Raw genomic sequence first — 26,696 nt, 5'->3', positions numbered from 1 at the left:
ATGGCCCCAGCACCGGCATCAGGCGCTACTGGCGACCTTGGGGAGAAGAAGGTGGAAAAGTCGTACCTCGCCAGCGCTGTTGACTCCATCAACCCGTGGAACACGAGTCGAAGCACGAGTCGAAGCAGCACACCGACACCCAAGGAGAAAGAGCTGCCTCCGCCCCCGAAACCGATGCCCGCCCCCAACCCCTCCAAGAAGGCCGACGACCACAGCATCAACAATATATACGGACAGAGTCTCAGGAAATACCCTCCTGACTGCCCCCACCTAAATGTCATGTGGTTTCATGCTGTGGATGTAAGTCTTGCTGGACCATCCGGGTACTCAACGAGGCTAACGTGGAAACCCTAGGTCCCGAAAAAGAAAACCACAACTTATAAAGAATAATAAAAAAGAGAAGGATAAGGAGGATCCCAAACCGGCGGCGCCAAAAAAGTTTGTGGCTTTCACCAAGAATGACTCCCGGTCCATTGAAGGCGCCTACCAAAAGCTTTTGGAGGATGTCGAAGATCGACGCGAGAGGCATACCTCCAAGAAGCCGGCGAGTTCCACATCCCGTCGTGGCCGTGCCACATCCGCCTCAGATTCGCCTAATACGAGCATAGATGCGTCCCAGCCAGATCAAACGCAAGGCATTCGCGTTCCTGTCAACGAGGATTTCCTCTTCGATGTCGATATCGAAGTGCGAGAGCTCGCGCCAGTGTACTGGCTTGGCCCCGTTTACGATGTGCGCCGGGGGAGCTGGTTCTACCAAGAAGGGTCAACACTCCGTCCCTGCGAAGAAAACCTGGCCGCTCAGCTTGAGGAGGGTTATCTCAAAGTGAAACCTTGGTCATATCCTAAGAGCACACGATCCCGTAGTAACTCGGGGACTCGGAAAGATGTTACCCCTAAAGCTTCAGTTGATAACCTCCGAGCAGCAGCATCAGCGGGAGGATCTCAAGCAGAAAGCACACAGAAACTCATACCATCGCAGACGATTGCTCACCAGCCACAAACCTACCGATTGTTTGGCACCTATATGAACAGTAAGTTACAATGGCTCCCTGCTCATTAGTATTCCCACCCCTATAGAGTCTCGGCCTCGCGTCTCCCAATTCGTCAACAGCCCACACAAAGCAGCTTAGCAGAAGTTTACTAGGACCCTCGACTAACAATGCGCGCAGGTATCGTCACTTACCAAGACTCTACGACTGCTTGGCTCTCATCGGAAAGCATGCTGTCATGGGTCACCTCAACGGTTTATCAACGTTTCGCCGGAGGCGGGTACAGTACGTACAAATGTCTTTAATTAACCCCGTGGAGACAAGTCTGACTGTTGACAGTGAGCGGCGTGAAACTGGTTCGAGGGTACACAGATACAGCCAAGAAGGATGAGAAACGCCCTCCTACCCCGACGACTGGCACCTCGGCAAAGGTGCCTGAACCTGATTCATCGCTGAGTGAGAAGGCACAAAAGGCTCTCAAACGCAGGTCTGCACCGCCGCTTTCAAGAGCCGATTCCACAACCGACAAAGATACTGCCGGCGGAGATGATGCAACCGAAATCGAAAGCCGCGAGGATCATCTCAAGAAGCAGTTTTCATCTTACCTTGACACCGCAGACGACCCAGATAAGCAACAAGAAAAGATCCGCCAGCGGCAGGAGCAAGAGATTCAAGATGACTATAACGCCCAAGCCGGTGAGACTCAGGGTCGTGAGATCGAGCACCTGGTTCTTGTTACCCACGGCATTGGCCAACTCCTAGGTCTTCGGCAAGTCCTTTGCTTAATATCACCTGCTACCCTTCATTACTGACTTATTGCAGCATGGAGAGTGTGAACTTTGTCCACGATGTCAATATGCTTCGCAAGACGCTCAAGGGTGTGTACTCGCATTCTGCCGATCTTCGCGCCCTCAATTCGGAATTCGGAGAGGGTCCTGGAAATTGCCGCGTTCAAGTGTTGCCCGTGTGTTGGCGTCACCTTCTCGATTTTCCGAAGCGTAAGGAAAAGAAGGGAGAGCAGGATCTCACAACGGCTGGGGCGTTCGATGAGGAGGACGAGTGTAAGTAGCGGCAATGGGTTTGCACCGGGTGCATATCAAATCTGTCTGCTAACCATTAATATTGTAGATCCCTCGCTGGAGGATATCACTGTGGAGGGTGTTGCCTTTGCCCGCTCTCTCATATCCGATTTGGCCCTTGATGTGCTCTTGTACCAATCAGCATACCGAGAACAGATCGTGGAGATTGTACTGACAGAATCGAACCGCATATACAAGCTCTTCTTGGAGCGAAACCCGGAGTTTAAGGGGAAGGTTCACATCATAGGCCACTCGCTCGGGAGTGCAATTATGTTTGATCTTCTGTGCCGTCAAACGGAGCCCGCGAAGGATGCAGACCAACTGCGCAATCCTCTACGATTCTGGCCTTCCAACAACGAACGCCAGGAGACCTCGCCAGACTCGAAGGAGTTGGCCTTTGATTTCAACGTCGAGGACTTTTACTGCCTCGGGTCCCCCATCGGCCTCTTTCAGATGCTGAAGGGGCGAACAATAGCCGCACGACACAGCTCTCGCTCAATGCCTCCGGAAACCCCCTTAAGCAGTGAATTCATGGAAGATACCTTCATGTCCACGAGCCCTACTGAGCGAGTTTCAGCCATCACAGGTCTGCCTTTCTCGATGTCATCCCCAAAGGTAGGCCAGCTCTTTAACATCTTCCACCCTTCTGACCCGATCGGATATCGAATGGAACCTCTGGTGTCTCCCGCCATGTCCGCTCTGAAGCCTCAAGCCCTACCATATACGAAGAAGGGCATTTTCAACTCGGTGGCGCCCCAGGGCCTCTCAGGCATCGGCGTCAAGGTAGGCCAAAGTGTCAGCGGGCTCTGGAGTAGCATCAGCGGAGGCATCGCCAGCTCGATCCTCAACCGCAGTCTGGGCCTAAGCAACGAGGAAGTCGCAAATATGACGGCCCACAGCTCGCAACAAGGATCTGCCAGTACTTCCAAGTCCAACACCCCTGGCGCCGGTACGAACATCTCGGGCGGCGGTGTTATTTCGGATGCCACGGCGCAATTGGAAAAGACGGCGGCTCGCAAGAAGGCGCTCGCGCGGCAACAATCCGCCTCCTCAGGTGCCAGCCTAGGCCTGGGAGGCAATGGTGACGACGCGATTGAGGGGTGGCGGACATGGCGCGACTCTCATCGATGACGAGCTTGAGACGCTCTTCGCGCGGTTCCAGAAGAAGCGTATCGAAGAGCACAAGGCAGCCGCGAGCCGAGCTGAGGAGGGCCAGGCTTTAGGCGATGCTTGGGCTGCCGAGGAGCAAAAGGCCCAGAAGATCAGGCGTGAGGAGATGAGGGTTCGCGCTCTTAACCGCAACGGGCGAGTGGACTACAGCATTCAAGAGTAAGTTATCCCCGTTTTGCTTGTCTTCATCTCGCATATCACAATATTAGTTTCGATAGTTGGCCGGGGATATGTTGACCAGTCGACGAAATCATCGCCGGCGTGTGGCAACATGGCAGGAAGACTGAGATATGAGTTGTATTGAGTCGGATGTTCGCAAGCTAACCCAAATAATAGGAGCGTCCTTGACTTCAACCCCATCAATACGATTGCATCGCATATAGCATATTGGCAGGATGAGGACGTCAGCCACTTTATTATGTCACAGCTTCTTTCCAACAGGGGCAGGACGGCAACGCCGAAAGATGTCAAATCTTAGTCCCGAAGGTTGTTCCCTATTCATTTGTATGGTCATCGCATACCAAGCCAACGAAGAACAACCACGGCGAACAGCTGTATGTCGAGATGTGACGGGGGCAAGTGAAGTGAGTGATTGGCAGCATGATTGAGCAAACATGTCGCGGGAGTTGGATGGGGAGCATTCACGTGGCACCAAGGCATGCTGAATATCTACAGCAATATCTGCAATTGGGATATCTCTGCTCATTTCGATTGCACTATTAGATCAAGTCACACCAGAGTTTGGAGCCTAATGAGGCCCATAAACTACAGAAGACAGCACGAGATGATTCTCAAACGCCGTTGAGCATTGCATTCATGACCCTATGTTTCCGAGCAAATTGGAGTCTTCCAGACGCCATCGTTGCTGATGAGAAGACCTTTTCCGACCCTGGTTTCGCAAAGCCTTGAAAAAACATGTCAAGGAAAAAGGAGAAAATTGTTGTTGGTATCACAGCCGAACCCACGGCCCTTGACCAACTATCGCACCCGAGTTTGGCAACCGTGGGGATAGCCAGCGGTTGACAAGACAGTGTATACAAAGAGGCTCATCGACGACATCAACGGATTCCTCCCCTACCACGCGATCCTCAATCCCGGGCAACTGCAAGGCCCTTAGTTGTTGGGGCACGCAGCCTGGACGTGGCCAGGTTGCTGGCACTTGTAGCAAATCTTCTCGCCACCGGATGACTCCTTGGGGCAGTCACGAGAGAAGTGACCGTTCTCGCCGCAGTTGTAGCATTTGCTGCCGTTGACGCACTCACCTACAACCGAGGGTTAGAAATCGAGGAATATTTCAACGACCAAGGATACTTACGAGACATGTGGCCGTAGCCACCGCATGAGTAGCAGGTCTTGCCACCGCCAGCGCCGCCACCGCCGTAGCCACCTTGGCCACCGTAGCCGCCGCCGCTGTAGCCACCGCCACCAGCACCGAAGGAATCGGGGCAGTTACGGGCAATGTGGCCGATCTTGCCGCACTACAAGGGAGAGTTAGTACATTTCATGTACGGAGAAGCGAGTGTGCATGGCCAGCCTTACCTTGTAGCACTCCGTGGCACCGCCCTGGCCACCCTGACCACCCGAGCCGGCGTTGGTGGGGCAGTCACGGCTGATGTGGCCGGTCTGGCCGCATCGGTAGCAAGACTTGGCACTGCTGTCCTTGGGACCCTCAGGGCAGTCACGGCTGATGTGACCCTCGTTGCCGCAGTTGTAGCTGAGATGAGCTACGTCAGTAAACGCCAACAGGGAGAGGTATATGAGCAAAAGACTCACCACTTAGCAGCGCCACGAGTAGGGCAGTCGCGAGCCTGAACAAATGGTCAAGTCAGTACGAGCACCTGGAGATAAAGTCAGATGATGCAATGCATCTTCCATACCTGATGCGTAGTCTGGCCGCCTAAAGCAATGTTCAAAATCAGCATACCGAGAATTTCATGGTGGAGGGCAAAAATGGGACTCGGAGGCGAAAAGTCGCCCAGGAAGAAAATTTCAACGACAACCAACGAACAATGCTACTGTCTCGGGGACGAAATGCGCATTGCAACGAGGTCGTGGCGTTCATTCGCAAAGATCAACAACTCAACAGCAACGCGGCATCCGGTGCTCCAGAATCGCTGCGACGAGAAAGGCAGATGTTTGGAGCGCAACCAGCCATTCCATGGGGCGGTATGATCTGGCGCGGACATTGTGGGAATGCGCAGGCAAACCCAAAAGAGAAGAGAGAAGCAGCAGGTTGAACATGGGAAAATGTCGAACTTACAGTTGAAGCAGGCACGGCCGCCTTGGGGAGCACCGAAATCCATCTTGTTGAAAATTGAGTCGAGATGGTTGAGTGTGTGGTGTTGGTTGTTGTTGACAAGAAGTGAACTTGATGAAGAAAAGTCAGTCGAGGTTGCGCCGGTAGTAGTATGGTGGTGTGTGTATTGGAGGGGCAATATGTTTGCGCTCTACGCTTGGCACTTGCAGGGTACGTTTGGCGCTGACCAAGGAAAGGGAAAGGGAAAGGGCACTAATTGGAAAGTGCAGGGGTTTGGGTTTTTCTTTTTTTCTTTTTCCCCCTTCGTTCTGTGACCCAATGCTGCAACGAACCTTTAACGTTGGCCGTTGGAAAGTGGGAGCTTTTCAAACGGTTGAGGTTAATGTTTGTGGATGGTGAAGACTGGCCAGGTGTGGGATGAATTGAGATGAGCGGCGAATGAATGGTGGGGGGCAACAAGCAACAGCAACGGCAGCAGCAACGGCAACAGCAACGGCAACAGCAACAGAGCAGTAGCAGCAGCAGCAGCAGATACTATCTGTACCTGCTTGCTTGCCTGCTTGCTTGCGTTGCTCTATCGGATCGGGCTCAGAGGTGGGGTTTAGAGGGGCAAACCATCAAAACTCAGGCCCGCCATCCAAGAACGAGAAAGAGGCAAACGACACACGACATGATGAATAGATGGGCCACAGCGGCCAACATTGCGAAAGACAGACAAAACTCACCTGATGACTTCTTGGATCGGGGAATGTGGCTTGACGGGTCGAAGAGGTCAAGATCTGGGGAAGAGCGTGTCGAGAAGTATGGGAGTCTCCGAGCGTAGGGAAAATTCTGTATACGACGGACGGACGGGCGGACTATTCTTCCAGGGAGCGAGAAAAGTCGATGCACGCAAAAAGATATTTGTGAATTGGGTTTTGGAGGGGGCGGGAAAGGGCGGTATAGACCTGGAAAAACTCGACGATGATTTTTATTATTATTCTGCCGATTTCACTTTTCCCATGTGCTTGGGCAATTGGGGTCAGAGCGTGTGGATTGTGGGCATTGCATTTTGGAAAAGTCCAGTCCACCGTCCACGTCCAGGCCAGGCCAAGTCTAGTCTCGCCCTCGACTTTCTGCAATGCCCGCTGACCTTGTCTCGTCTTCCTGCCTGCTGGTTGGTCCAGGACCCAATAAGGTAGGGACGGCCTAGCGCAGAGTCGCGGTTGCTGGGTCTTGGCTTCCCTGCAAGTACTACGTCGTGGTTTCGAATTTTGAGGGGGAGAAACGGATCAGATCCAAGAACCTGATGTAAGGGTAAGGAAGAGGGAGTGGGACGTGCGCTAGTCGAGGTGAAAGCAGCAGGTGGTGGCACCCAGGGCTACATGCATACCACCTGAGTATTACGTCGTGCAAGCCGCGTGAGCCCAGCCGAGTTTTCGCTGCTTCCGCCAACTTGCCGGATTGGGAAGGACAGGGATGCCGGCGGCTCTATTACTACTCTCCCAAAGGGCCATCCAGCCAGCGCAGGTGGAAAATTTCAAACGGGCGCGGAGAAGGGGGTGATATAAAGGCGAATGTACCCAACACATCACTGCATACATTCGACAGTACATGCCGTAGAGACTGGTTACAAAACAAGAGAAACGTGCATCGTTGGGTCATGGATTACTTATTCTCTCTAGATATATCAAATACCTGCCTAACATACTTACCTACATACATCATTAGGTACATCAAGAGTAGTAGCACGTTCGACTCCAATCACCACTCCCGAGTGTGCTCTGTGCCATCCTTGATCTGCCACCCAGGACCCAGAAATCCCAGAAATCAACCCCTCGGAGCTAGACTCGGAGCTCAGCCCGGAACTAGACCCGAAGCTTGGCCGGGGCGCCTACGAGCCTTAAAACATCCGCCATCGCTGGCAGTGCGCATTTCCAACCACCAAGATATATTGATGGATGATTCAGAAGTTTCAAGTTCAGCAAAGATGGTTGTCTGCCAACATTGAACGACGGGGGAGTCCCAGCTGCGGCAATTCCATCTTTGATTCAATGTCTCTTATTGGTATCTTGACCAATAGAACTCTTCAAAAGCAAGTAGGAAGCCAATGCATGCAATATAATGATAGCACTTCCAGAATGCGAACATTAGGGAGAGCCTATCATTGATAGATCTGGAGAGTTATGACTCGCGCTGGAACCGAATATCCGTGCTGCCATTTCTCCAAATTAGTGCTGCAAGTACATATCCGATGTCATTAGTTACCGACATGTATGTATGGACCTACCTAATCACGAGGATTGTTTTGTTCGTGTACCAATAAGCTAGCTCATACTTACTGTAGGCCCGACCTGATTTACCATTGTTCTACACAAGGTATCCAAAATATCCGACTTGGAGGGTCCTATGAAGTCAATATCTCATACACCTGATTTTTACCAGAAGTTTTCCCTCTGATTATGCGTGGCCGTACTATTGTCCACAAGCAGGCAGAAACTAATTAGGCACGTTCTTTAGTGTAAGTGGCACAAAAAGCGGGTCGGTTTTGATGTCGCGTACCGGTCCTTGACAACGCGTCAATTCAAAGTCAACTTCCTCGCTGACTTCATCGCTCACATCTTGATATGGTTCCGACAACGACAAATCTAACGTACTGTTGCTCGGGACTTGGCAGCAACCTGGCTCGGTGCTATTATGCGTAAGGTTCCCCGTCGCCGTAGATACGATGGAGAGCTGGTTTGAAGACACAGGCAAACCTGCGCTGTTCCAGGCCTTTACCCAAGTCTGCAGCCGTATTGAGAAAGACTTTAAGGATTGTGAGTGTGGTGTTCTCAACTCAACACAACCTGGATACTTACTGTGGATGGCCATGTACTAATACTCACCTTGGCACTGTCAGCCGTCGAAGCTGAGAACCACAAGAAGGCCGAGCTTGATGCCGAATTACAAACCCTACGGGTTAGAGCAGCAAATGTTGATCGGCTAGAACAGCAGAACAAGGCGCTCAAGGAGGAGCTTGCACAGCTGAAGCGATCCCTCCAACAAGACCGTTCAGATGCCCCAGGTCAAGAAAACACAAGTCCTAGCAAATCGCGATTCTCTCGACCTCCCAGCGGAAATACCCGAGTTCCTCTAACGCCTGTTTCTGTAAACGTCCGGAAGTCCATTAAGAATGAGCATGCGGACTTTACGGGTCTGAGCCATCACGAGCAGGCTACAGAATACGGGATACTAGATGGGAAGTACAAACGATTACGCAGCCAGACTGCGGATCTGGTCCAAGCCAACGAGAAGCTTCAGTCGGAATTGAGAGAGCGTACAAAAACAACGCACAGTTGGAAGGAATATGCTACAAAGCAGAAGGAATGCGCCGAAAGGAGGAAGGGCTTAATCAAACGACTAAAGGAGGAATTGGCTGTCGCGACTAATAACGTCGCTCTGGACTCCTCTTTCACCTCGGACACGAATCCCAATTCTCCAGATCCTCGTGTTCCCGATGTTGCTGAAGCCCCGGAAGCCCTTCGCATACGGTATTCTCCATCAACTGAACCGTCGGTCCAACGCAACAACAATGACTTGCTTCGATTCGGCAAATCCCACATTGGGCTGAATGGAAGAATTGAAACCGACAACCATGGTGGTGGCCAAGCAGTGGAGGAGCCGGGTTTGCCTCCAATGTCCGACACGCGTGGTTGCAAATTTCTGGATGCCCCAATCAAGAGCGAGCCTTCCTCAGATACTCCCGTTGTGGTGTCCGAGCGCCCTGTTCGCAAGCGAAGACATGAGGATAAGTCGACCAACAATGGTTCTGCTGTCACAAGGGTGAAGACTGAGGAGGGGTCTGATCCTGCTGTTATGGACGAGCAACGCCATTTTGTACCACACGAGAGCATTGATTTTGATGATGGCGAAAATCTGTTGTCTACTCCGAGTAGAAACGCTCGTCAAGCCGGGGCAGCAACAACTTCGGCTAGAGTCTATATACCGGAAGATAATCTTCAGGACATTACGGAATCGCCTCACGATCTTACCTCAGACGCAAGCCCACCTGCCACCAAACATGTATCTATGAGTGCCCATGTACAAAGACGGGCCGGGCCTCTATCAGACAAATCTGTAGTCTCTGCTCCCGATGATGGAAACACGACTCTCCTTGGAGGTATAGCAAGCCTTGCTGAGGATGGGGATGATAATCGTAATGACACTACTGAAAGACCGGGACCGACCTTTCTTGGTACTGGGCGTCTGGATTCATTACTGAAAACAGCTTCGCCAGAGAAACAGGCTATCCGCCCCTCGCGCGGTACTCTGCCTGAGAAGCCACGGCCGATAGGGTTCTCAATCCCTCGACTTCGACACGGACAACACCGCTTGGAAATGAGGGACGGAACACTGTGGACAGAGTGGCGGTGCTGTCTGAAACACCTTCAAGCAAGAACTTGAAGCGGACGTTCACAGCAATCCAACCAATGCAGAAAGCACCAGGTACCGGCGAAAGATCAAAGCGTTACCGCAAAGACTCGCTGCGATTACGAGATCATCCGCAATGGAGCCTCAGGCTGGAGGACTTCAAAATCAACCCCAAACATAACGACGGTCTCGACTACGCTTTCAGCGAAGTTGTGCGAAATAAGGAGGACCGCCTTTGTTTGCCGGGCTGTGTGAAGGAAGAGTGCTGCGCACCTGGCTACCGTGGCCAAGCTCGTGGCCAGAGACTGGAGACGGGGGCTATTGCATTCCAGTCACTTCTTGAAAGTTGGCTCGGCGACGAAGCGTGGAGGCTTGCGTCCATGAGCGAAGACGAAAAAGAAGCTCTGTGGCTGAAAGCCAAGACACAACAGAATGCTAATGAGTTTGGAAAAGGGCATCGTTACCGTGTTCCCCGGGCCAGCACCCCCTGGGTATTTCAATGTCGATTTTCCTAGTACACAACAGCTGGACAAAGATAATCAGCTGACAGCGGCGATGCAGAGGGAAAGAGTTGAGGAGCGTTACCGGGAGGCGATGAAGCCTAATCAAACAGGAAGATGGCTGTTTAGGGACGAGTGAATGCGGCTGGTGAACAACGTGCAGGCACACGTCTCGAGCCTGTTTGTCCAGGTTGTCAGATTAACCCCTGTAAGGGGTACAGGTCGGAACTTAGAAAAGTGGTTTACAAAATCTGTCAAAGACTCTGCCCAGATCGGCTTGTCCAGTCTGTGGCTGGTTGAGCCGGAAGCATGGTAAAACATGATAGATGTTGCCGCACGTACAGCATATGCAGGGAAGATTTTTTGCAGATGGAAACTCGGTTTCGTCAAGGATTGGATACAAGATGGTTCCGGAATGCTCTGCGCGTTTTTTCAGGGTTATCTCTGGCGCATCGATTCGACCTGGCTGGGTTGCTCCAAGGAAGTCTTGTACTACTGCCGTATGCAATATACCTACTGATGTATCCATGTCTGTGCCTGACAGGATTGATGGGATGTTTCGGGAACTGGAACTGTGCTGGACGTGAAGTACGTATCGGAGCCGTCCCCAATGCGGACCGGGCCCAATAATAGAATGGGACGAATATATCATTGATTTGTTGGATGCGTGGTCGGCTTGATTGGAGGCTACTGAATAGGTACATAAGCTTGTTTCCACTTGTATCGCGACCTGCCAGGACCTTGATTGATTGATCGAATTGAGCTGACCCGACTGGCCGATGCCCGGTGCCGGTGCCGGTGCCGGTGCTGGTGCTTTGCTAACTCTCGACTGGATGTTTTTTGTCCTTCTCTTCAGCGTCGTCCAGATCGCCACTTCCACCACTTAGTTAGCCGTCCAGTCTAGTTATGAGGTAGAAGAAGCAAAAGCCACTTGCTTCTCCTCCTGCCAATTTTGCATACGTCGATTCTCGTGCCTTTGACGCCCCCAAGGTCGACTGTAATCCTCATGGACCCTTTGAGCTACCTATCTACCTGGCACTGTATGTGTTGTTTCTTAGCTGGCTCAAGTGTGCTGGTTCCGGAAGTGGATCGGAGCTGCTTACATATACTTTGATAGAGAGAAAAAAAACCCGACCAAAAAAATAAACGTGACGCACAGCCCTTTTGCTTTCTGGGGCCGTGGCACCGCACCAGGACCAGCAGGACCAGTACCGGGCTTTGGCGCGCGAGGGAAGCTTCTCTTTGCGGCCACTTACTTCGCAACCAACGACAAAGACAATTTCTCGGCCTGGAAACCACCGCACACCACGTGAACCCAATTTCCAACACCAACGGCGTTACGCTATACTTCTTCACCATCCCCGTGCGACGCCATCTCCGGCTCTTGGTGAAATCCTTGCCCCCAAAAGCGAACACGCGACGGTCCTCTTTCTCTAGGAAGCGCAGCAGAGGCAGTGGGCACCTAGCCACTGCTTCTATCGACCCCAAGCCGGCAAGATGAACGGTAGTCATCTGCCGGCTGGGCAGCCCATGCCTGGAGGTGTTGGCGGAGGACCAGGAGGACCAGGAGGACGAGGCCCGGTCGAGATGGGACATGTGCCTGCCGCTGGCAATGTTCCGCGACGCCGCCCGCCTCAGCACTTTCCTGCCCACCAGCACCAGCACCAGCACCAGCCTTCTCACCAGCCTCCGTTCTATCACCAGCAACACCACAACGGCGCCTCCCACATGTACTACAGCTCTCCGATGAATCCGTACGCCACCAGCTATTATCCCCAGCAAATGCCTCATTACTACCAGAACAGCGCCATGCCCGCTTCGCCATACGTGCCGCATCACTCGGCCTACCCGGCGCGGTCCCCTCCGGCTATGCATCAGCAGTATCCTCCTATCGTGTCCTCGAGTATGCAACACCACCCGCCCCCTCAGGCTTATTCGCGGCCACTCCCGCAACAGCTATCTCCCGCAATCTCGACGCCGCCTATCTACGCCGCAGCCCCACCTCCACTGCCTGCGCCGATCTCTCAGACGCCTTCATCTACCCACTCGCCTCAAGTCATAGCCCAACCGCCATTGACTCCGTCCACACCCCACACACAAGTATCGCCGCCGCCGCCGCCGCCGCCGCCTCAGCCTGAGGTAGAGGTTGCGAAAGCACCTTTCAGAGCTCCTGTAAGTTAACAGCCTGCGATACCCGCGCGGGTTGTACAGTATCCTCATGTTTTACACACGCTGACTTATGCCAATAGTTGCCATGGTTATCCCGTCCCGACCTCCCATTCCCTACGCGAGCGGCAAGATCGAGAAGGAGGCGGAAAATAGTGACGACAGACGCGAGCAATGTCAGGCTTCCTACCAACCACCAAGGCGGCAACGAGACGTTGGTCGAGCCGACCGGTTCCGAGACGGTTACGGACCCATCGATTCCGGAAACCCCTACTCTCAGAAGCACTACAGCTGGGCTATCATCCACTGCGTCGGTAGCGTCTGCGAGTAGGCCCGAGGTTCCTTCGACACAGGACCTGCCCTCAGAAGCCGCAAAACCAGCTTGTAGCACTACACCCTCCTCGACGCAGGCCGCTCAAGCGCCCGCAGCCACCGGTGCAACCCCCACCAAGGTGGCAAAACCCGTACCACGAGCAGCAGCTCCAGCGGTGCCGGTCTTGCCAAAAGCTGCTAAGCCAGTCACAAAGGAGCCCAAGGACACCTCTTGCAACGATCGGCCTGCCGCAGATAAAACACTCACAGCAGGCCAGCAGCCTACTGCGGAAGCGCCCGTTGTGCCATCAACAGATTCCCCGGCAAAGGAGTCTCAACCGACTGCAGCGCCTGCACCAGTGAAGCCAAAGCTATGGACTGGGTTGTTCTCGGGCGCAAGTCCGGCTGCGGCGGCCAACCCGGGGCCACAGACTGTCACGGAACCGGCAGCTAGCGGATCAGCCGATGACGGGGAGGCCAACGGCAACAGTACTGCAGTTACCGGCACTTTTACCAAAACAAACGCGAGTTCTCTGGCTGAAGCTCTAGCACAGTTCCGTGTTGGCAATGGCCAAAAGGTGGCGTTCCTCGAGCCCAGGGGTCTTATTAACACTGGTAACATGTGTTATATGAATTCCGTAAGTTATTCTTTGCTATTATAGGATTCTCAAATCTGACTTTGGTCGCAGGTTCTTCAAGTCCTTATTTTCTGTACCCCCTTTTACGACTTTCTGGACCAGGTCAGCAAGAAAGCAGCATATAGTTTCAAAAGCGAAACACCCCTGGTTGATGCCATGTGAGTAACTATTGGGCGATTCCGATGTCTCATTCTGACGGTTAGCAGGATTATGTTCACGCGGGAGTTCAAGGTGATTGATTCTGCAGGCTCCGTGGACCAACTGCGAATGCGATTGAAGAGTGAAGAGTTGGAGCAATATGGAGAGCCTTTCACGCCGGAATTCGTGTACGATGCTATAAGAAAGCTCCCACGATTCGCGAGCATGCGAGTAAGTCTGCTTTCTTGTCCCGGCTGGCACTCAAAGCTTACATTGTCACTCTAGCGCGGCCACCAGCAGGATGCCGAAGAGTTTCTTGGTTTCCTCCTGGAATCTCTTCAAGAGGAATGCAAGGAGGTGATGAAACGGTTCCCAGTCCCCGCAAGTGCAACGGCTGCCGCCGCTGGCTCTTCGGCTACTACGTCAATAGACATGTCATCACCCACTGGCACTGCAGATTCGTCGAGTGACTGGCTGGAGGTTGGCCCCAAGCAACGGGCAGCCATCACACGTTCTTCTGGCCAACAGGTTTCCTCATCTCCGATTACCAAAATATTTGGTGGCGAGCTGCGTTCGGAACTGAAAGTCCCTGGTCTTAAAGACTCGGTGAACTTTGAAGCCTACCAGCCACTGCAGCTCGATATTGGGTCTCCTCAAGTCCGGAACATAGTTGACGCGCTGAAAAACCTGTCACGATCGGAAACTCTCCATGGAGACTTTGGCTCGCCAAGGGGGCCGGACGTTCCCATAACTAAGCAGGTTTTCATTGAATCTCTGCCGCCAGTGCTGATCTTGCACTTGAAACGGTTCCAGTTCGATGCCCAAGGCACCGGCACCGTGAAGATATGGAAGAAGATTGGCTACCCACTCGATCTAGAACTTCCAAAAGAGGTCTTTACGCGGCAAAAGAGGAATGCGATGTTGGCCGAAGGAACAGGGCTCCCGAAATACCGTCTTATTGCAGCAGTATACCATCATGGGAAGAACGCCAGCGGTGGCCACTACACCGTCGACGTGAGGCGTCAGGACGGCCGAGAGTGGATTCGGATCGACGATACTATTCTCCGCCGCGTGAGGAGCGAAGACGTTGCCGAGGGTGGCCACGAGGAGGATGCGGCCAAGGAGGATTTGCGATCTGATCACAAGCGCGATACAGCTTCTGGCGCCTCTGGCAACAGATTCGAAGGTATTGGTGACGATGAGGTCGGGGATGATGAGGGCTGGAACAAGGTCACCACTCCAGCAAGCGGCGCCAAGAAATGGAGCAGCGTGGTGAATGGCAGCGGGACCGCAGCAGCGGCAGCGGCAGCTCCAGCTCCAGCTAAGGGGAAGCAAGTACGCGACAGTATCAAGGATAAGGTTGCGTATCTACTCTTCTACCAGCGAATCTAAGAAAGCCATGCCGGTGGTGTGAATCTGGTGGAAACCAAAAAAAAAAAAGAGGTCAAACTTCGGGTGCTAGGGACAGGGCCGCACACGCGAGCCCCTGCTAGTTTCAAGCATATTTACGACATTTAACGATGTACTCAAGCGGGATGCTTTGCATTAAGCATTCAGCCGCATTGGCAACAGAAAAATGGTTCAGGGAATTCTACAGCTTTGCGAGAGGAGGGCATGTTCTCGGATACACAAGCGTGGGGAGGGAGGGGTGCATATGCCAATAGACGTGAGGAAAATACGTCGTGCACAAAGTCACTTTTCGAAGGGGGCCAGCATGGGAACGGTGTTTCTTTTGCAGGTTCTTTGGCGTTAAGCGGCGGCGCTCCTGCTGGGCCAGTTGGACGAGAACCCGCACGACATGCCACGACCTCCGTTGTAAATTTAGAAAAGTCATTCATGAACCTAATAGACACTATTTCTCCCATGCCCATGCCCTGGTTCTGGTTCCTCCGGCTGCTAGCTGTACTTGGCCAAGTTGTGATGCGGGATCGGCGACGCGATCAAGTAGATAGATGCATTAGGTGCACCTTGGTGCCTACTAACCTCTCCTATCTCCATCGGTAAGGCGGCGACTTGGAATAGAGTGACGGGAGACTAGGACTGTCAAGGTAAAGAAAGCTAGACAGGCACGCGATGACAGTCGCACCATGCGATTTCAAGTTTATGGACGTCTCCAAAGGCAATCTAAAAGTCAGGGTAAGCCGGTGTTGGTGCCTTGGCTCTGAGGAATCATGCGGATGGTGCTGTTTCATGGCTGATGTTGGATGATTCACTACCTAGGTACTCACCGCGAATCCTACGATTAGGACTCGCCTACACCGGCCTACACCGAGAAAGAAGAATGAGAAATGAGAAGCGAGAAGCGAGAAACGAGAAACGAGAAACGGCCACGGACCATGGTCATGAGTTCGAAGGGGATTTTTCTGTCAGTACCAGTGTATGGTGTACCTCGATGCTCGAATGGTACTATCGGCCGACTCACCGGGCCTACACGAGACGACCCGTCTTCCCCGTCCCCCTTTTAATAGCAATTTTTCACCGACTCCGTGGGACGATGGTTGTTATCGTTTGTTGTCAGCATCCCCGTAATCCCAACCCCAAGCGTCGGTGCATTGCCTGCCATGTTGTATCCGCCCTACATGCCCTTTGGGAAACGTCGCCAGGCAGGTCTAGAAGGATTCTAGAATTGCCAAAGACGACGATGGTGGAATGTTTGCGAGCTGTCGCTAGGCTTGTTGTCGCGTGAGCCGGAAATCCCGGTGGTATTCTGCCAAGTACCAGTATGAGGAAGCGGCTCTTGGTCCGTGGCCTCGGTGGAACTCAATTTGATGAAGCCAAGGCCGCGACGTGATTCAGCGAGTCCCAAAATGGCCCGAGACGAAATTGGGTCGAATTGGGAGCGGCCGGCGCGTTTGGCGAAGGACGGCAGCCGGAAAAAATTCTCTCATACATGCACGCATATCATACCAACTTTTCACTTACTCGCATCCTAGCCAGACCTGTTGCTGGAGAGAGCGGGCGGGATGGGCGACAGACAAAGCTACAACAAGCAACAACTACGTCAGGAATAGACTTTGGCCAACTCGATCTGGAACCAGGCAAGACGATCTATCTGCTGCTCTCCCCAATCTCCTCTCGGACCTCAGCTATTATGGAGGCTTTCTGGAGACGTATGGAGGCATCTTGCTCTCTCCGCGTCGGGGGTGGGTAATTATCGGGGCTGCATCTTACTGTTGGTACTCCAGATAAAACAAAAAGGGCCGTTTACACAGCCCGGGGAATCGCAATCTGGGCAGCATCGACAACCAAACACTCGTGGCACCCGGCAAGCAATGCAACCTCGACTGCCCGACGACCACCACTGGCAAACGCAAACTTGGCATGCCCGAATGCTCCCGGTAAACAGGGCAGCATCGCTCCCCGTCATCTGTCATGCGCACCCCACGGCTCGAGACGAGAGGAAAACTGCCTGCTTGGAATTTCTTGTCTAGCCGGCCTTGGCGGGAACTACCCCCCAGGAAGCGCGCCCCAGAGAGGCCCCATACTTCTGTTAGTGACGCCGACAAAGGGGCCCCAAGGAGACCCAAGGAGCCGCAACCAAGAAACCACCGCCTGGACGACCTGCCCTCCCAGCTGCTTACCCAGCTTTCGCTCAGCTGGCTGCCCACCCAGCTGGTCGGCTTCCCCAGGCCTGGGGCAACGTCACTCCAGGTCTTGGATATCCCCATCTCCAGTCGAGAAGGCCCGAATCGAAGCAGTACATAAGCACTTCGATATGGCGCTTTGGGTCAAGATCATCATGGCCTTTCACCTCTGCCCTCATGCCTACCTCGCTTCTCTCTTCTCTGCTTCTCCCCGTCTCTTCTTAAACTCGGCTCTTCCCCCGACCAAGTCTGCTGTGCCTTCACTGCTTCTTGATATCACCCCCTCAAAAACTGCTTCAGCCCTCGAGAGAACCAATGAGATCGACCTGAGTGCGGCAACATGCTTGGCAAGAAGTACGCGAGAAAAAAAAACCCACCATAGCCTACTGTACCCTCGCCTCAGCACTGTTACTGACGCATTTTGCAGATCTATCCGCGTCAATGGCGCCGACTGTGGTGTCGAGGCCATCTTCCTGGGAGCCGTGACCTCCCTGGGAGGTTTCCTCTTCGGCTACGACACTGGTCAAATTTCGGGCATGCTGTTGTTCACAGACTTCATCAACCGCTTCGGCCAACGGCAGCCCGATGGCACCATGGGCTGGGTCCCAATCATCCAGTCCCTCCTAGTTTCTCTGATGAGCATAGGAACTCTGATCGGTGCCCTGTCTGGCGCATAGTAAGTCGTCCCGGCAGTATACAGACCTCGCGAGCTTGCGCTCCATACTAACAACAATACAGCACGGCGGACTGGTGGGGTCGCAGAAGAAGCTTGAGCTTCGGCGTCTGCATCTACATCATCGGCAACATCATCCAGATCACAGCCATGGACAGCTGGGTTCATATGATGATGGGTCGGTTTGTCGGCGGTCTGGGTGTTGGCAACCTCTCCATCGGCGTCCCCATGTTCCAGTCGGAATGTTCCCCTAAAGAGATCCGTGGAGCTGTCGTCGCCTCCTACCAGCTGATGATTACCATCGGTATCCTGATTTCCAACATCATCAACTACGGTGTACGCAACATCCAGGAGTCGGAGGCTTCGTGGCGCATCGTCATCGGTCTGGGTATCCTCTTCTCCATCCCCCTCGGCTTGGGGGTGTTGCTCGTCCCCGAATCCCCGCGCTGGCTTGCCAGCCGGAATGACTGGGATGGTGCCCGTATTGCCATGGCTAGGCTTCGCGGCGTCAAGGACGACCCCAACAACCAGTTTGTAGAAAACGACCTGAAGGAGATGTACGATGTCATCGAGAAAGAGTCTCGCACAGGCAAAGGAACCTGGGCAGAATGCTTCACAGGGTCCTCCGGTCTCCCCAAGATCCTCTACCGTACCGTGCTGGGATTCCTCATCCAGTTCCTTCAACAATGGACAGGTAAGCGTCTACTACCCCCGCAGCCAGTACTTCGAATCTGTGACGAGAGGCTAACCAACCATGTTTCAAGGCGTCAACTACTTCTTCTATTATGGCGCCACCATCTTCAAGAGTGCGGGCATTGCCGACCCCATCCAGACACAGCTCATTCTTGGCGCTGTGAACGTGGTCATGACCTTCTATGGTTTGTATGTTGTCGAGAAGTACGGTCGCCGCTGGCCTCTTTTCCTGGGCGCCCTCTGGCAAGCTGCATGGCTGTTGATCTTCGCCGCTATCGGCACTGCCCTGCCCCCGGAGGCAAACAAGGTTTCCGGTATTGTCATGATTGTCTCGGCTTGCATGTACATCGCTTCCTTTGCAGGGTAAGTTCTTCCCGTCCACGAACATAGTCAACTGTTTCCTAACATGCACCAATAGTACTTGGGGACCTATGGCCTGGGTCGTCATTGGCGAAAGCTTCCCAGTCCGAACGCGGGCTAAGCAAGCTTCCTTCGCGACTGCTGGAAACTGGCTTGGAAATTGTAAGTATTACTCCTCCCCTGACGATGAAAAAAGACGTCCATGGCCATGTCCTATTTGGATATAAGGAATCGTAGCTAACTAAGACCCCTCTTCCAGTCATGATCTCCTTCCTGACCCCTCTGGCCACCAGCGGCATTTCGTACGCCTATGGCTTCGTCTTCGTCGGCACCAACATCGCGGCCGCGCTGCTCGTCTGGTTTTTCCTGTTCGAGTCGCGGGCGCTGAGCTTGGAGCACGTCGACCTCATGTACAGCACGGAGAATCTGAAGCCGTGGGCCTCGCACAAGTGGGTGCCGCCGGGATACGTCACGCGCGAGCAGCGCGACGAGATCGAGACCTCGGAGAAGGGCAGCGATCCCGCCACGGACCACATCGACAGCGTCTCGGACGACAACAAGACGGCCGGTACGAGGATCGACACCGTATAAGAGTGTTGGCAGCAGGAGGAGGAGCATTTGTGCTGGCATCGAACCGCGACTCAGCCAAGCCGGGCTGGGCTGCAGGAGACAATTTCGTATCAAGGCGGCCAGATTTTTTCCATGTATATATAAAATAAATCTCAGTTCAGATGTATACATCAAGGATATATCAATCTTGCATCTAAATTATGCCTTTAGCGACCTGAGGCGTACATAAAACATTATATGCCAACATGTGAGAGCTCTGTCCAAGCAACCGTCGTTCCAGTCTCGGAAGCGGAAATCAGAACGATGCACCCTTTAGATTGTCCATGAAGTTGGGATCCTTGAAAGGCACATTCGCACTGCCAAAGTCGGTGTTCTGGAGCGCGTCGCGGGCGGCCTCGGTCAGGCTCTCCCAGGCGACCAGGGGCTGCTCCCCGCCCCGTTTGTCGGTGGTGCCGAGCTGGTGGTTCACGGGCCAGGTGCTGAAGTAGCGGATCTTGGGGCGGGCGCCTCCGTCCAGCGGCATGGCGCTGCCGGTGACGGTGGTCCATTCCCCGTGGCCCGAAGTCGACACGCCCAGGACTTGGGGGTTGGCGGTGGTGCTGGGGTTGTCGGTCCAGACTACGACGCCCTCCCAGTCGTGGCGGTGGCCCAGGCCGGTCGAGGGGGAGTCCTTGGGCATGTACCTATCATGACCCGTGAGTCAGCACTAGGGGGGACATGGACGGAGTAGGAGGAGGGTGCCAGTCACAACGACGACCTACCAAGAGTACATGATGCCGAAGCGGGAACCGTACTCGGCCCCGCGGGCGTAGACTTGTCCGGGGCTGTTATCGCATTGCGAGCTGGAACCGCCGGACGGGTTGAGGCCGCCACTGGACATTGCAAATCTGTTAGAAACACGGTTTTGAAACGGCCTTATTTGGGTCGCGATGATTTCTTTAGTCAAGCATACCCGGTGTTTCCAGAAGCGTCCACGGCGGGATACGGGTCACAGCCATTCTCTACCAGCAACCAAGGCTTGAATTTCATATCTGTTTTCAGAGGTCAACATTTGGATTCTGCTGGAAGTCGATGCGCGTGCATTATTTTCTATCCATGCAGGCGACGGCGTGTCTCGGCCACACGAGAAAGGGCGAGAGAGCAAAGACGGAGATTCTTACTGCAAAATATTAGTTAGCGGCATCATAGGGAGGGTTGTCAGAAGGTGGTTTTTTTGTTCTTACCAGGCATCGCCAAGGGCACCACTGGGGACGGTCTCGGGGAAACCAACGACGGCATCGTGGCCGATGACATTGCGGGTTTCAATAACGGGAGCGGCACCGACGCCGGCTGTGGCGCTGGCGGTCGTGAGGTAGACCGTGAAGCTGGAGAAACGCATCTTTGGAGACGGTAAACGCTGCAAGTCAGGAAGAGATGATGGACCCGGGGGGTTCTTCCTTTCTTTCGAAGCAGTCGCCGGGTCTTTATGCCGAGTATGTCCACGGGGTCTTCTTGCAGTCCCCATCCCCATCACCATCATCAATAATCCATGTAATTGGCGTGCCGAGCATCTCTCGGGTTTAGCCCCCAAATGCCAGTGAGAAGTGTCGAAAGGGTCGATCATTTTTTGGGCTCTCGCTTGGTCGCATCGTAATGTTACCAGGGATTGGCCGTGCTCCATAAAACCCCATCATGCAGGGGTTTCCATCCAGCCCCGGCACCAAGGACGGATGGTGGGAATGAATGCAGAAGGAGCAGAAGCGAGCGGCAAAGGCTGGCAGACTCTGTACATAATCGGTGGTTGTTTGACGTTTCAAGATGGCCCATCAGATGCCGGCCTGAGGTTATGCAAATGAAGTAAGCCAATGTTCACCCTATAGGTCGTGTGTTATACATCAACACTAGCCATCGATCAAAGCCTGGCAATCTCCAGTTCTTCGCCCTGCGAGAGAAGAGAAGCTTCCCAAAAAGGACCCGCTTCCGATGGATTCCAATGCGACGTATCAATCTCGCAGCAAGGACGCATAATCCAGCTTTTGGCCGATCCTTCTGCACGACCAGATGGATGGGCTTGTAGCAAAAGGAGACACCGATAAACTACACAACCGGAAAAGTGTCGGGTCTGCTCTGCATCTGTCCGCTACCAAGATGAGGCGCACATACATCCTCTAGCCCTCTCGCTTATTTTCATTACAGCTGGCCCCGCCTGGATCTGCCCCATCCCTACCTTGTGCCAAGTGTCGTACCTGACTGAGCTGGCCAGGTTGGCACCATACACAAAGTCCCGCGGCGGCGGCTTGAGATCGATGCTATCGCCCGCCCACGTACGTCGCCACGGGCCGGAACTGGGGCCCGTGCGGGTAGGTTGGCGGCACGTAGTCCGGGGCCAGGTTGGGCCAGGCAGTCGTTGGCGGACCTCTCCGGCTAGGCATCGAGGAGCTTCTTAGCGTACGCCTCGCTCATGATCCCCGAGGACGGAGTACAGCAGAGAGTCGCGGACCTGCCCCGTCGTGTCGATGCCCTTGGGCGCGAAGGCGGTGCCCTCGGCCATCATGCCGGCGCGGAACAGCCCGCCCTCGCGCCCGTGGGACGCCATCATATGCCGGGCGGCCGAGAAGGCACCGGCACTCTCGCCCTAGATGGTCACCTAGGCCGGGGCGCCGCCGAACGCGGCAATTTTCTCGCGGGATCCACTCCAAGAACACGAACAGGTCCCGCAGGCCGGACCACGTTTAAGTAGAGGCAGTCCTAGTCCTACTGTACGTTCACCGGAAGCGGCCAATATGTAAAAGAGCGAGCCTGCCTCGCCCAGCTCATAACCCCATTGTGCAGGCTAAAGGGGCACGTTGCGTGTGACTAGTCCAACAATTTTGAAGCCCGCGAGGCTTGGCTCACTTACACCGTATCCGACACACGCCGGTCGGAGTTTCTGGGCCGCCCGCTCACCATCCCAGGATTCGTTGATCGGTTGCGGGTTGCGAAACCTCAGATCGCCGACTGGATGCTGCGAGAGAAGGGCACGCCCAAGAAGAAGTCTTGGAAGGTACATCGCCTTCGCTTACCTTGATCACTAACGGCGCAGCCGATGCCGCAGCGACAAGGTCCGTCCGACTGGAGAGGACCACTTTCGTTGGACTTGTACATCCCGATGAAAGTGCCATAGCATCAGTCGAGTCAGGGCTTAGTATACTGTTCGTTGCTCGCCCTCCACAGCCGGAGATGTTCGGCCCAGGTTTTCGTTGTAGGGTAGAGATGGAGAGGGGACTTCGGAGTGCGATTAGCAAGTCACTCGGGGGTGAAGATGCCACCATATTCATTCGAAACTCGGAGGGTTTTTGACATGCATCTTGTCATAACTTATCGGATGAGAGCCCAAAATGGTATTAGGCTAGGAAACTTTGAGCTAGGTGAAACAATTTAGGGTAGCAAGGAAAAGGACTGTGATTCTATGGCTAGTTGTATAGACACAAGAACAGATCTTATGAAACACGGAGTGCCAGGATAGCCCCTTCAGTCACGGAGAAGCACGCCATTAGTGAGCGTTGCGGGATTTCTGTAGCCGGAAGAAGCCAAAGCCAATAATCCAAACCATGACCTCAACCATGGCCAGGAAGGGGGCGAAGATGGCGCCGCGAATGACGACAAAGCCACTTACGATACAGAAAATAATAGGGATAATCATGTAGGGCTTGTACGGCCTGTGCAGATCAGGCTCGCGGAAACGGAAGATGATGGCGCCGAGTACGGTCAAGAAGAACCAGGAGTTGTCTCCCAGGCCGGCAAAGGTAAGAAGGTCCCGGAAGTTACCAAAGAGAATGTACAGAGACGTGAGGATCGTGGACAGAATCGTGGCGTTCAGAGGTGCGTCCGACGAGCTGGGATCTACCGTCTCCTTGGGCCGGAGGCCAACGGATCCGAGCATGGAGAAGCAGCGAGGGAACCAGCCCTTCCTCGATGCAGCTACGGTCATTCTACCAGAAACGAATGCGTTGCCCAGGAGGGATCCGGCCACAACAAGGCAGATCAAAACGGCCGCTACGGTGCCAGCCGCCGGGCCAAGCAGTCGACCGACTGCAGTCTATTAATTCAAGGTTAGTATCTCCTCACTCGGACCGCCATCCAACAGGCAAACTTACCACTGCTACACTATCTGTAGAAGACACAACGCTCCAGGGAAGCAAGATGTAGTAGGCCGCATTGGCCGCAATGAAGCAACCGATGATGGTCGGGATGGCCGTATTAATCGCGAGAGGCAGCTGGCGAGCGGGCGACGACAGCTCGGCAGATACGTAGATGGCCTTGTCCCATCCACAATACGCCCACAGAGCACCGTACAGAGCAGCGGAGAAGTGGCCGAGGATCTCCCATGACGACAGGTCATCCCAAGGGACTGTGCTACCATCAGGGGCCACGGTAGTTCGGTAGGCAAACCACGACTTGGAGTACCAATCGCCACCGCCGACATCCTTGTCTTTGTCAGCCAAATGGATTGCCACGACAGCGATGCCAGCGCCGACGATGCATGCTATGGCGACGAATTTGGTGAAGACGAAGAAGTTGTTCAGTCGTGTGCTGGCCTTGGTGCTGATGGAGTTGGCCACGTTGATGACAACCAGGATGGAGATGGCGAGCAGCTTGTGCCCCAGCGTCTCAGCTTGGTCCGTGACGCCGACGGCGGAGAAGATGCTCTCGATGAAGACGATGCTCAGGATAGCAAGCGTCGCGGGCATGCCGGCGACAATCCAGGTCCAACCGGCCAGGAAGCCGTAGACCTCGCCGAACATGTACTGAAGGTAAGGCTGGACGCCTCCTTCGCCTGGGATGGCCGTGCCCAGCTCGGCCATGGTCATGGCGCCCGTCCAGCTGTAATTTGAGTGTTAGCGATGATGGGGCCAAGCGGACCAAGCCAAGGAGAAGAGACTGCACTCACGCCAAGACACCGGCAGCGATCCATGCGAGCAGTGCAACGGCGGGCGAGGGCGAATTGGTATCAATGACACCGGGCGAGGTGAAGACGCCGCTTCCAATCACGATACTGACGACAATGGCAAAGGCCTCCTTGGCGCCAAGGTTGGGGGTGAAGGCGCCGCGGGTGGTTTTGGGGTCAGCACGGAGACCCCTCTCGCTGCTGCTGCTGCTGCTGCTGCTGTTGTTGTTGTTCTCGCTGACGTGCTCGCGCGGGCCTGCAAGCAGGGGCTGCGTGGCGTCGGCCTGAGCATCTCTAGAGGGCGGCATCATTGGCTGTGGGCAACTGCGGCTAGGACAAACAAGAAGAAGCAATGACTGGTGTTTACTCGGATCGCGTGGGACACGAGTCAACCATAACCATATTTATATACAGAGACAGGAGAATCACAGACTGCCGAGAAGAGGTTGAGTTGGAGATGGGGTCCGCGCAATGGAAGAGGCAAGTGGGGACCTCCACCGGGTTATCCGTTCCCTCCGTCGTTACATCAATTGATTGATTGAGAACCCACCACTAGGTACCAGTTGACCACAGCCAGCCAGCTCTAGGCCCTCTCCAGGTCTTCAGGTCTTCGGGTCTTCAGGTCCCCAGGCCCCCGGGTCCCCCAGGCAGCAACGGCCAGTCTATGATCTATCAAACCCTCAATCGTCATGGCCTACGTACACGCAATGTTTTTTACGTTTGATGGTGTGGCGACGAGGTGCGCAGCATCAGGCAAGGTCTACCGTTTACACTTACCGAAGGGCAACTGCCATCAATCGATGGACGGGGCATACCTAAAGTACTAAAGGATGGAATGTTAGCACTGAAGATCCAGATCCACCACGCCCGCTAGGCAGGTTCCAGGTCTTGTATTGCCTCGGCCATGGCGTCATGGAAGAAACGTCGGCGGCCATCTCCATTCGTTTCGCATACATTTGATAACCTCCATCTTATCTTATATTATCTTATCTAATATCGTATACATAACCAAGCGGCCACTCAGTCCCGGGGAGATACCGACTAACCAAACCTATCCTCAAGTCCCAAACTCTATCTCAATTCACTATATCGCGAGAGATCTCCCGGATCAACCTCTACTCCGGCTCTCATTCTTGGCAAAGGCGTCCCCCCCTGACGCAAGCAGAGCGTCGGATCACAGAGTCATTGCCTCTTAATCTGTGGCAACCGTTGCGAAACGCATACCCCAATATCGGGAAGAAGAAGCCTACCAAGGTAACATGTGATCTCGCTCCGCGAGTGTTGGTTCTGACAAGACATATACCGACATACCATTTGGGTCAGTGTCGGTGCTTCGGCTTTTGTCCCAGTGGTATGATCAACAGCGAGACCAGGTCTGGGCATTCCCGCACTCATAGCAATGTTGTCCTAGGGACAGACAAGTCGTCCTTGAATTCGCCTTGTCCCACTTATGCGTGTTTGTCGGGATCAATGAGCATGAGATCGCGATTCCGGATATGAGAGCCTAGGCCTCGCCCTACGCTGGCTACCAGGTCGTATCCTATTGGCACTCGATGACACAGGCGAGCCAACCTTTCTCAAACATACGGCCGGGAAAGCTGAGACCTCAAGCGAACTGATCTTCAGAGCAAGGCATACGTATGGGCAACTCTTCGAAACCCCGAGACTCGCGCGTCACGATATGAGTAGTCTTGAAGACGCCGGCCTTGTGATGCATGCGGGGTGCCTCGTCAAGATGCTGCATTACACACACCCAACTCCGTGGATTGCGCCTTCAAGAGGTTCGGCATGGATCGGCAAAACGGCTCGCTCTACATGCTAGGCTGGGAAGCGGATGGATATTGGCGTAATTGCAGCCAGCCCCCGTACGAACTTATCAGCGATACTATCGGGGAGCCAGACATATCCTCGGCCAATGATGGCGAACATCCCACCAGAAAGACATCATTGTCACCATAGGAGACGCTCAAGATCTGGTACGTTGGCTGTGCGATCCCATAGTTGTGCTTGCTGGAAGTCGAGATCTACGGACCACACAATCCTGCCAAGTTCAGACCGCACGCGTACGCCAACCAGATGTCCCGACTGTACGACGGCATCAGCTGTGTTCGAAGGTTGATCTTAGCAATATCGAAGGCACCTTGCTACGTGGGAAAGGGGGGACCAGGCAAACCAACAGAGGAACAGAGGAAGGCCAATTTCCTCGAGATGATGTTGGAAAGAGCGTCCTGTAGCAGGGCAGTAAACCAACTCGTGCCCCTGGGGGAAA

At 54.1% G+C, this 26,696-nt stretch overlaps 8 protein-coding genes across 8 annotated transcripts; 4 read left to right on the top strand and 4 right to left on the bottom strand.

The window, feature by feature from the left end:
- Nucleotides 1-3,401, top strand: PG997_004249 (DDHD domain-containing protein; the record flags this gene model as incomplete). The annotated part of the gene is made up of 7 exons (XM_066808564.1): nucleotides 1-300; nucleotides 386-1,031; nucleotides 1,170-1,274; nucleotides 1,329-1,758; nucleotides 1,812-2,050; nucleotides 2,118-3,124; nucleotides 3,204-3,401. The coding sequence occupies 7 exons, from the start codon at nucleotides 1-3 to the stop codon at nucleotides 3,399-3,401; spliced, it is 2,925 nt and encodes a 974-aa protein (XP_066672182.1).
- A 950-nt stretch (nucleotides 3,402-4,351) lies between these two features.
- Nucleotides 4,352-5,541, bottom strand: PG997_004248 (uncharacterized protein; the record flags this gene model as incomplete). Its single annotated transcript, XM_066808563.1, has 6 exons — nucleotides 4,352-4,500; nucleotides 4,554-4,716; nucleotides 4,778-4,952; nucleotides 5,012-5,046; nucleotides 5,116-5,135; nucleotides 5,499-5,541. 6 exons carry the CDS (start codon nucleotides 5,539-5,541, stop codon nucleotides 4,352-4,354), a joined length of 585 nt encoding a protein of 194 aa, XP_066672181.1.
- Nucleotides 5,542-8,202: 2,661 nt separating this feature from the next.
- Nucleotides 8,203-10,402, top strand: PG997_004247 (uncharacterized protein; the record flags this gene model as incomplete). The annotated part of the gene is made up of 3 exons (XM_066808562.1): nucleotides 8,203-8,293; nucleotides 8,377-9,891; nucleotides 9,936-10,402. 3 exons carry the CDS (start codon nucleotides 8,203-8,205, stop codon nucleotides 10,400-10,402), a joined length of 2,073 nt encoding a protein of 690 aa, XP_066672180.1.
- Nucleotides 10,403-11,884: 1,482 nt separating this feature from the next.
- PG997_004246 (uncharacterized protein) lies at nucleotides 11,885-15,033 on the top strand (the record flags this gene model as incomplete). The annotated part of the gene is made up of 5 exons (XM_066808561.1): nucleotides 11,885-12,559; nucleotides 12,637-13,503; nucleotides 13,555-13,661; nucleotides 13,710-13,872; nucleotides 13,927-15,033. The coding sequence occupies 5 exons, from the start codon at nucleotides 11,885-11,887 to the stop codon at nucleotides 15,031-15,033; spliced, it is 2,919 nt and encodes a 972-aa protein (XP_066672179.1).
- A 2,532-nt stretch (nucleotides 15,034-17,565) lies between these two features.
- Nucleotides 17,566-19,542, top strand: PG997_004245 (general substrate transporter; the record flags this gene model as incomplete). The annotated part of the gene is made up of 6 exons (XM_066808560.1): nucleotides 17,566-17,579; nucleotides 17,653-17,901; nucleotides 17,964-18,592; nucleotides 18,663-18,954; nucleotides 19,010-19,113; nucleotides 19,211-19,542. The coding sequence occupies 6 exons, from the start codon at nucleotides 17,566-17,568 to the stop codon at nucleotides 19,540-19,542; spliced, it is 1,620 nt and encodes a 539-aa protein (XP_066672178.1).
- A 274-nt stretch (nucleotides 19,543-19,816) lies between these two features.
- On the bottom strand, nucleotides 19,817-20,899 carry PG997_004244 (uncharacterized protein; the record flags this gene model as incomplete). Its single annotated transcript, XM_066808559.1, has 4 exons — nucleotides 19,817-20,204; nucleotides 20,283-20,393; nucleotides 20,474-20,552; nucleotides 20,764-20,899. 4 exons carry the CDS (start codon nucleotides 20,897-20,899, stop codon nucleotides 19,817-19,819), a joined length of 714 nt encoding a protein of 237 aa, XP_066672177.1.
- Nucleotides 20,900-21,943: 1,044 nt separating this feature from the next.
- PG997_004243 (alpha/beta-hydrolase) lies at nucleotides 21,944-22,549 on the bottom strand (the record flags this gene model as incomplete). The annotated part of the gene is made up of 3 exons (XM_066808558.1): nucleotides 21,944-22,135; nucleotides 22,259-22,333; nucleotides 22,400-22,549. 3 exons carry the CDS (start codon nucleotides 22,547-22,549, stop codon nucleotides 21,944-21,946), a joined length of 417 nt encoding a protein of 138 aa, XP_066672176.1.
- Nucleotides 22,550-23,032: 483 nt separating this feature from the next.
- On the bottom strand, nucleotides 23,033-24,738 carry PG997_004242 (b-type amino acid transporter 1; the record flags this gene model as incomplete). Its single annotated transcript, XM_066808557.1, has 3 exons — nucleotides 23,033-23,578; nucleotides 23,637-24,363; nucleotides 24,431-24,738. 3 exons carry the CDS (start codon nucleotides 24,736-24,738, stop codon nucleotides 23,033-23,035), a joined length of 1,581 nt encoding a protein of 526 aa, XP_066672175.1.
- Between the last annotated feature and the right edge of the window lie 1,958 nt (nucleotides 24,739-26,696).

The sequence above is a fragment of the Apiospora hydei genome (genome assembly GCF_038363865.1).
Source record: "Apiospora hydei strain CBS 114990 chromosome Unknown utg000004l_segment0_segment0, whole genome shotgun sequence".
NCBI lineage: Eukaryota > Fungi > Ascomycota > Sordariomycetes > Amphisphaeriales > Apiosporaceae > Apiospora > Apiospora hydei.
This window is presented reverse-complemented; position numbering and strand designations above follow the sequence as displayed.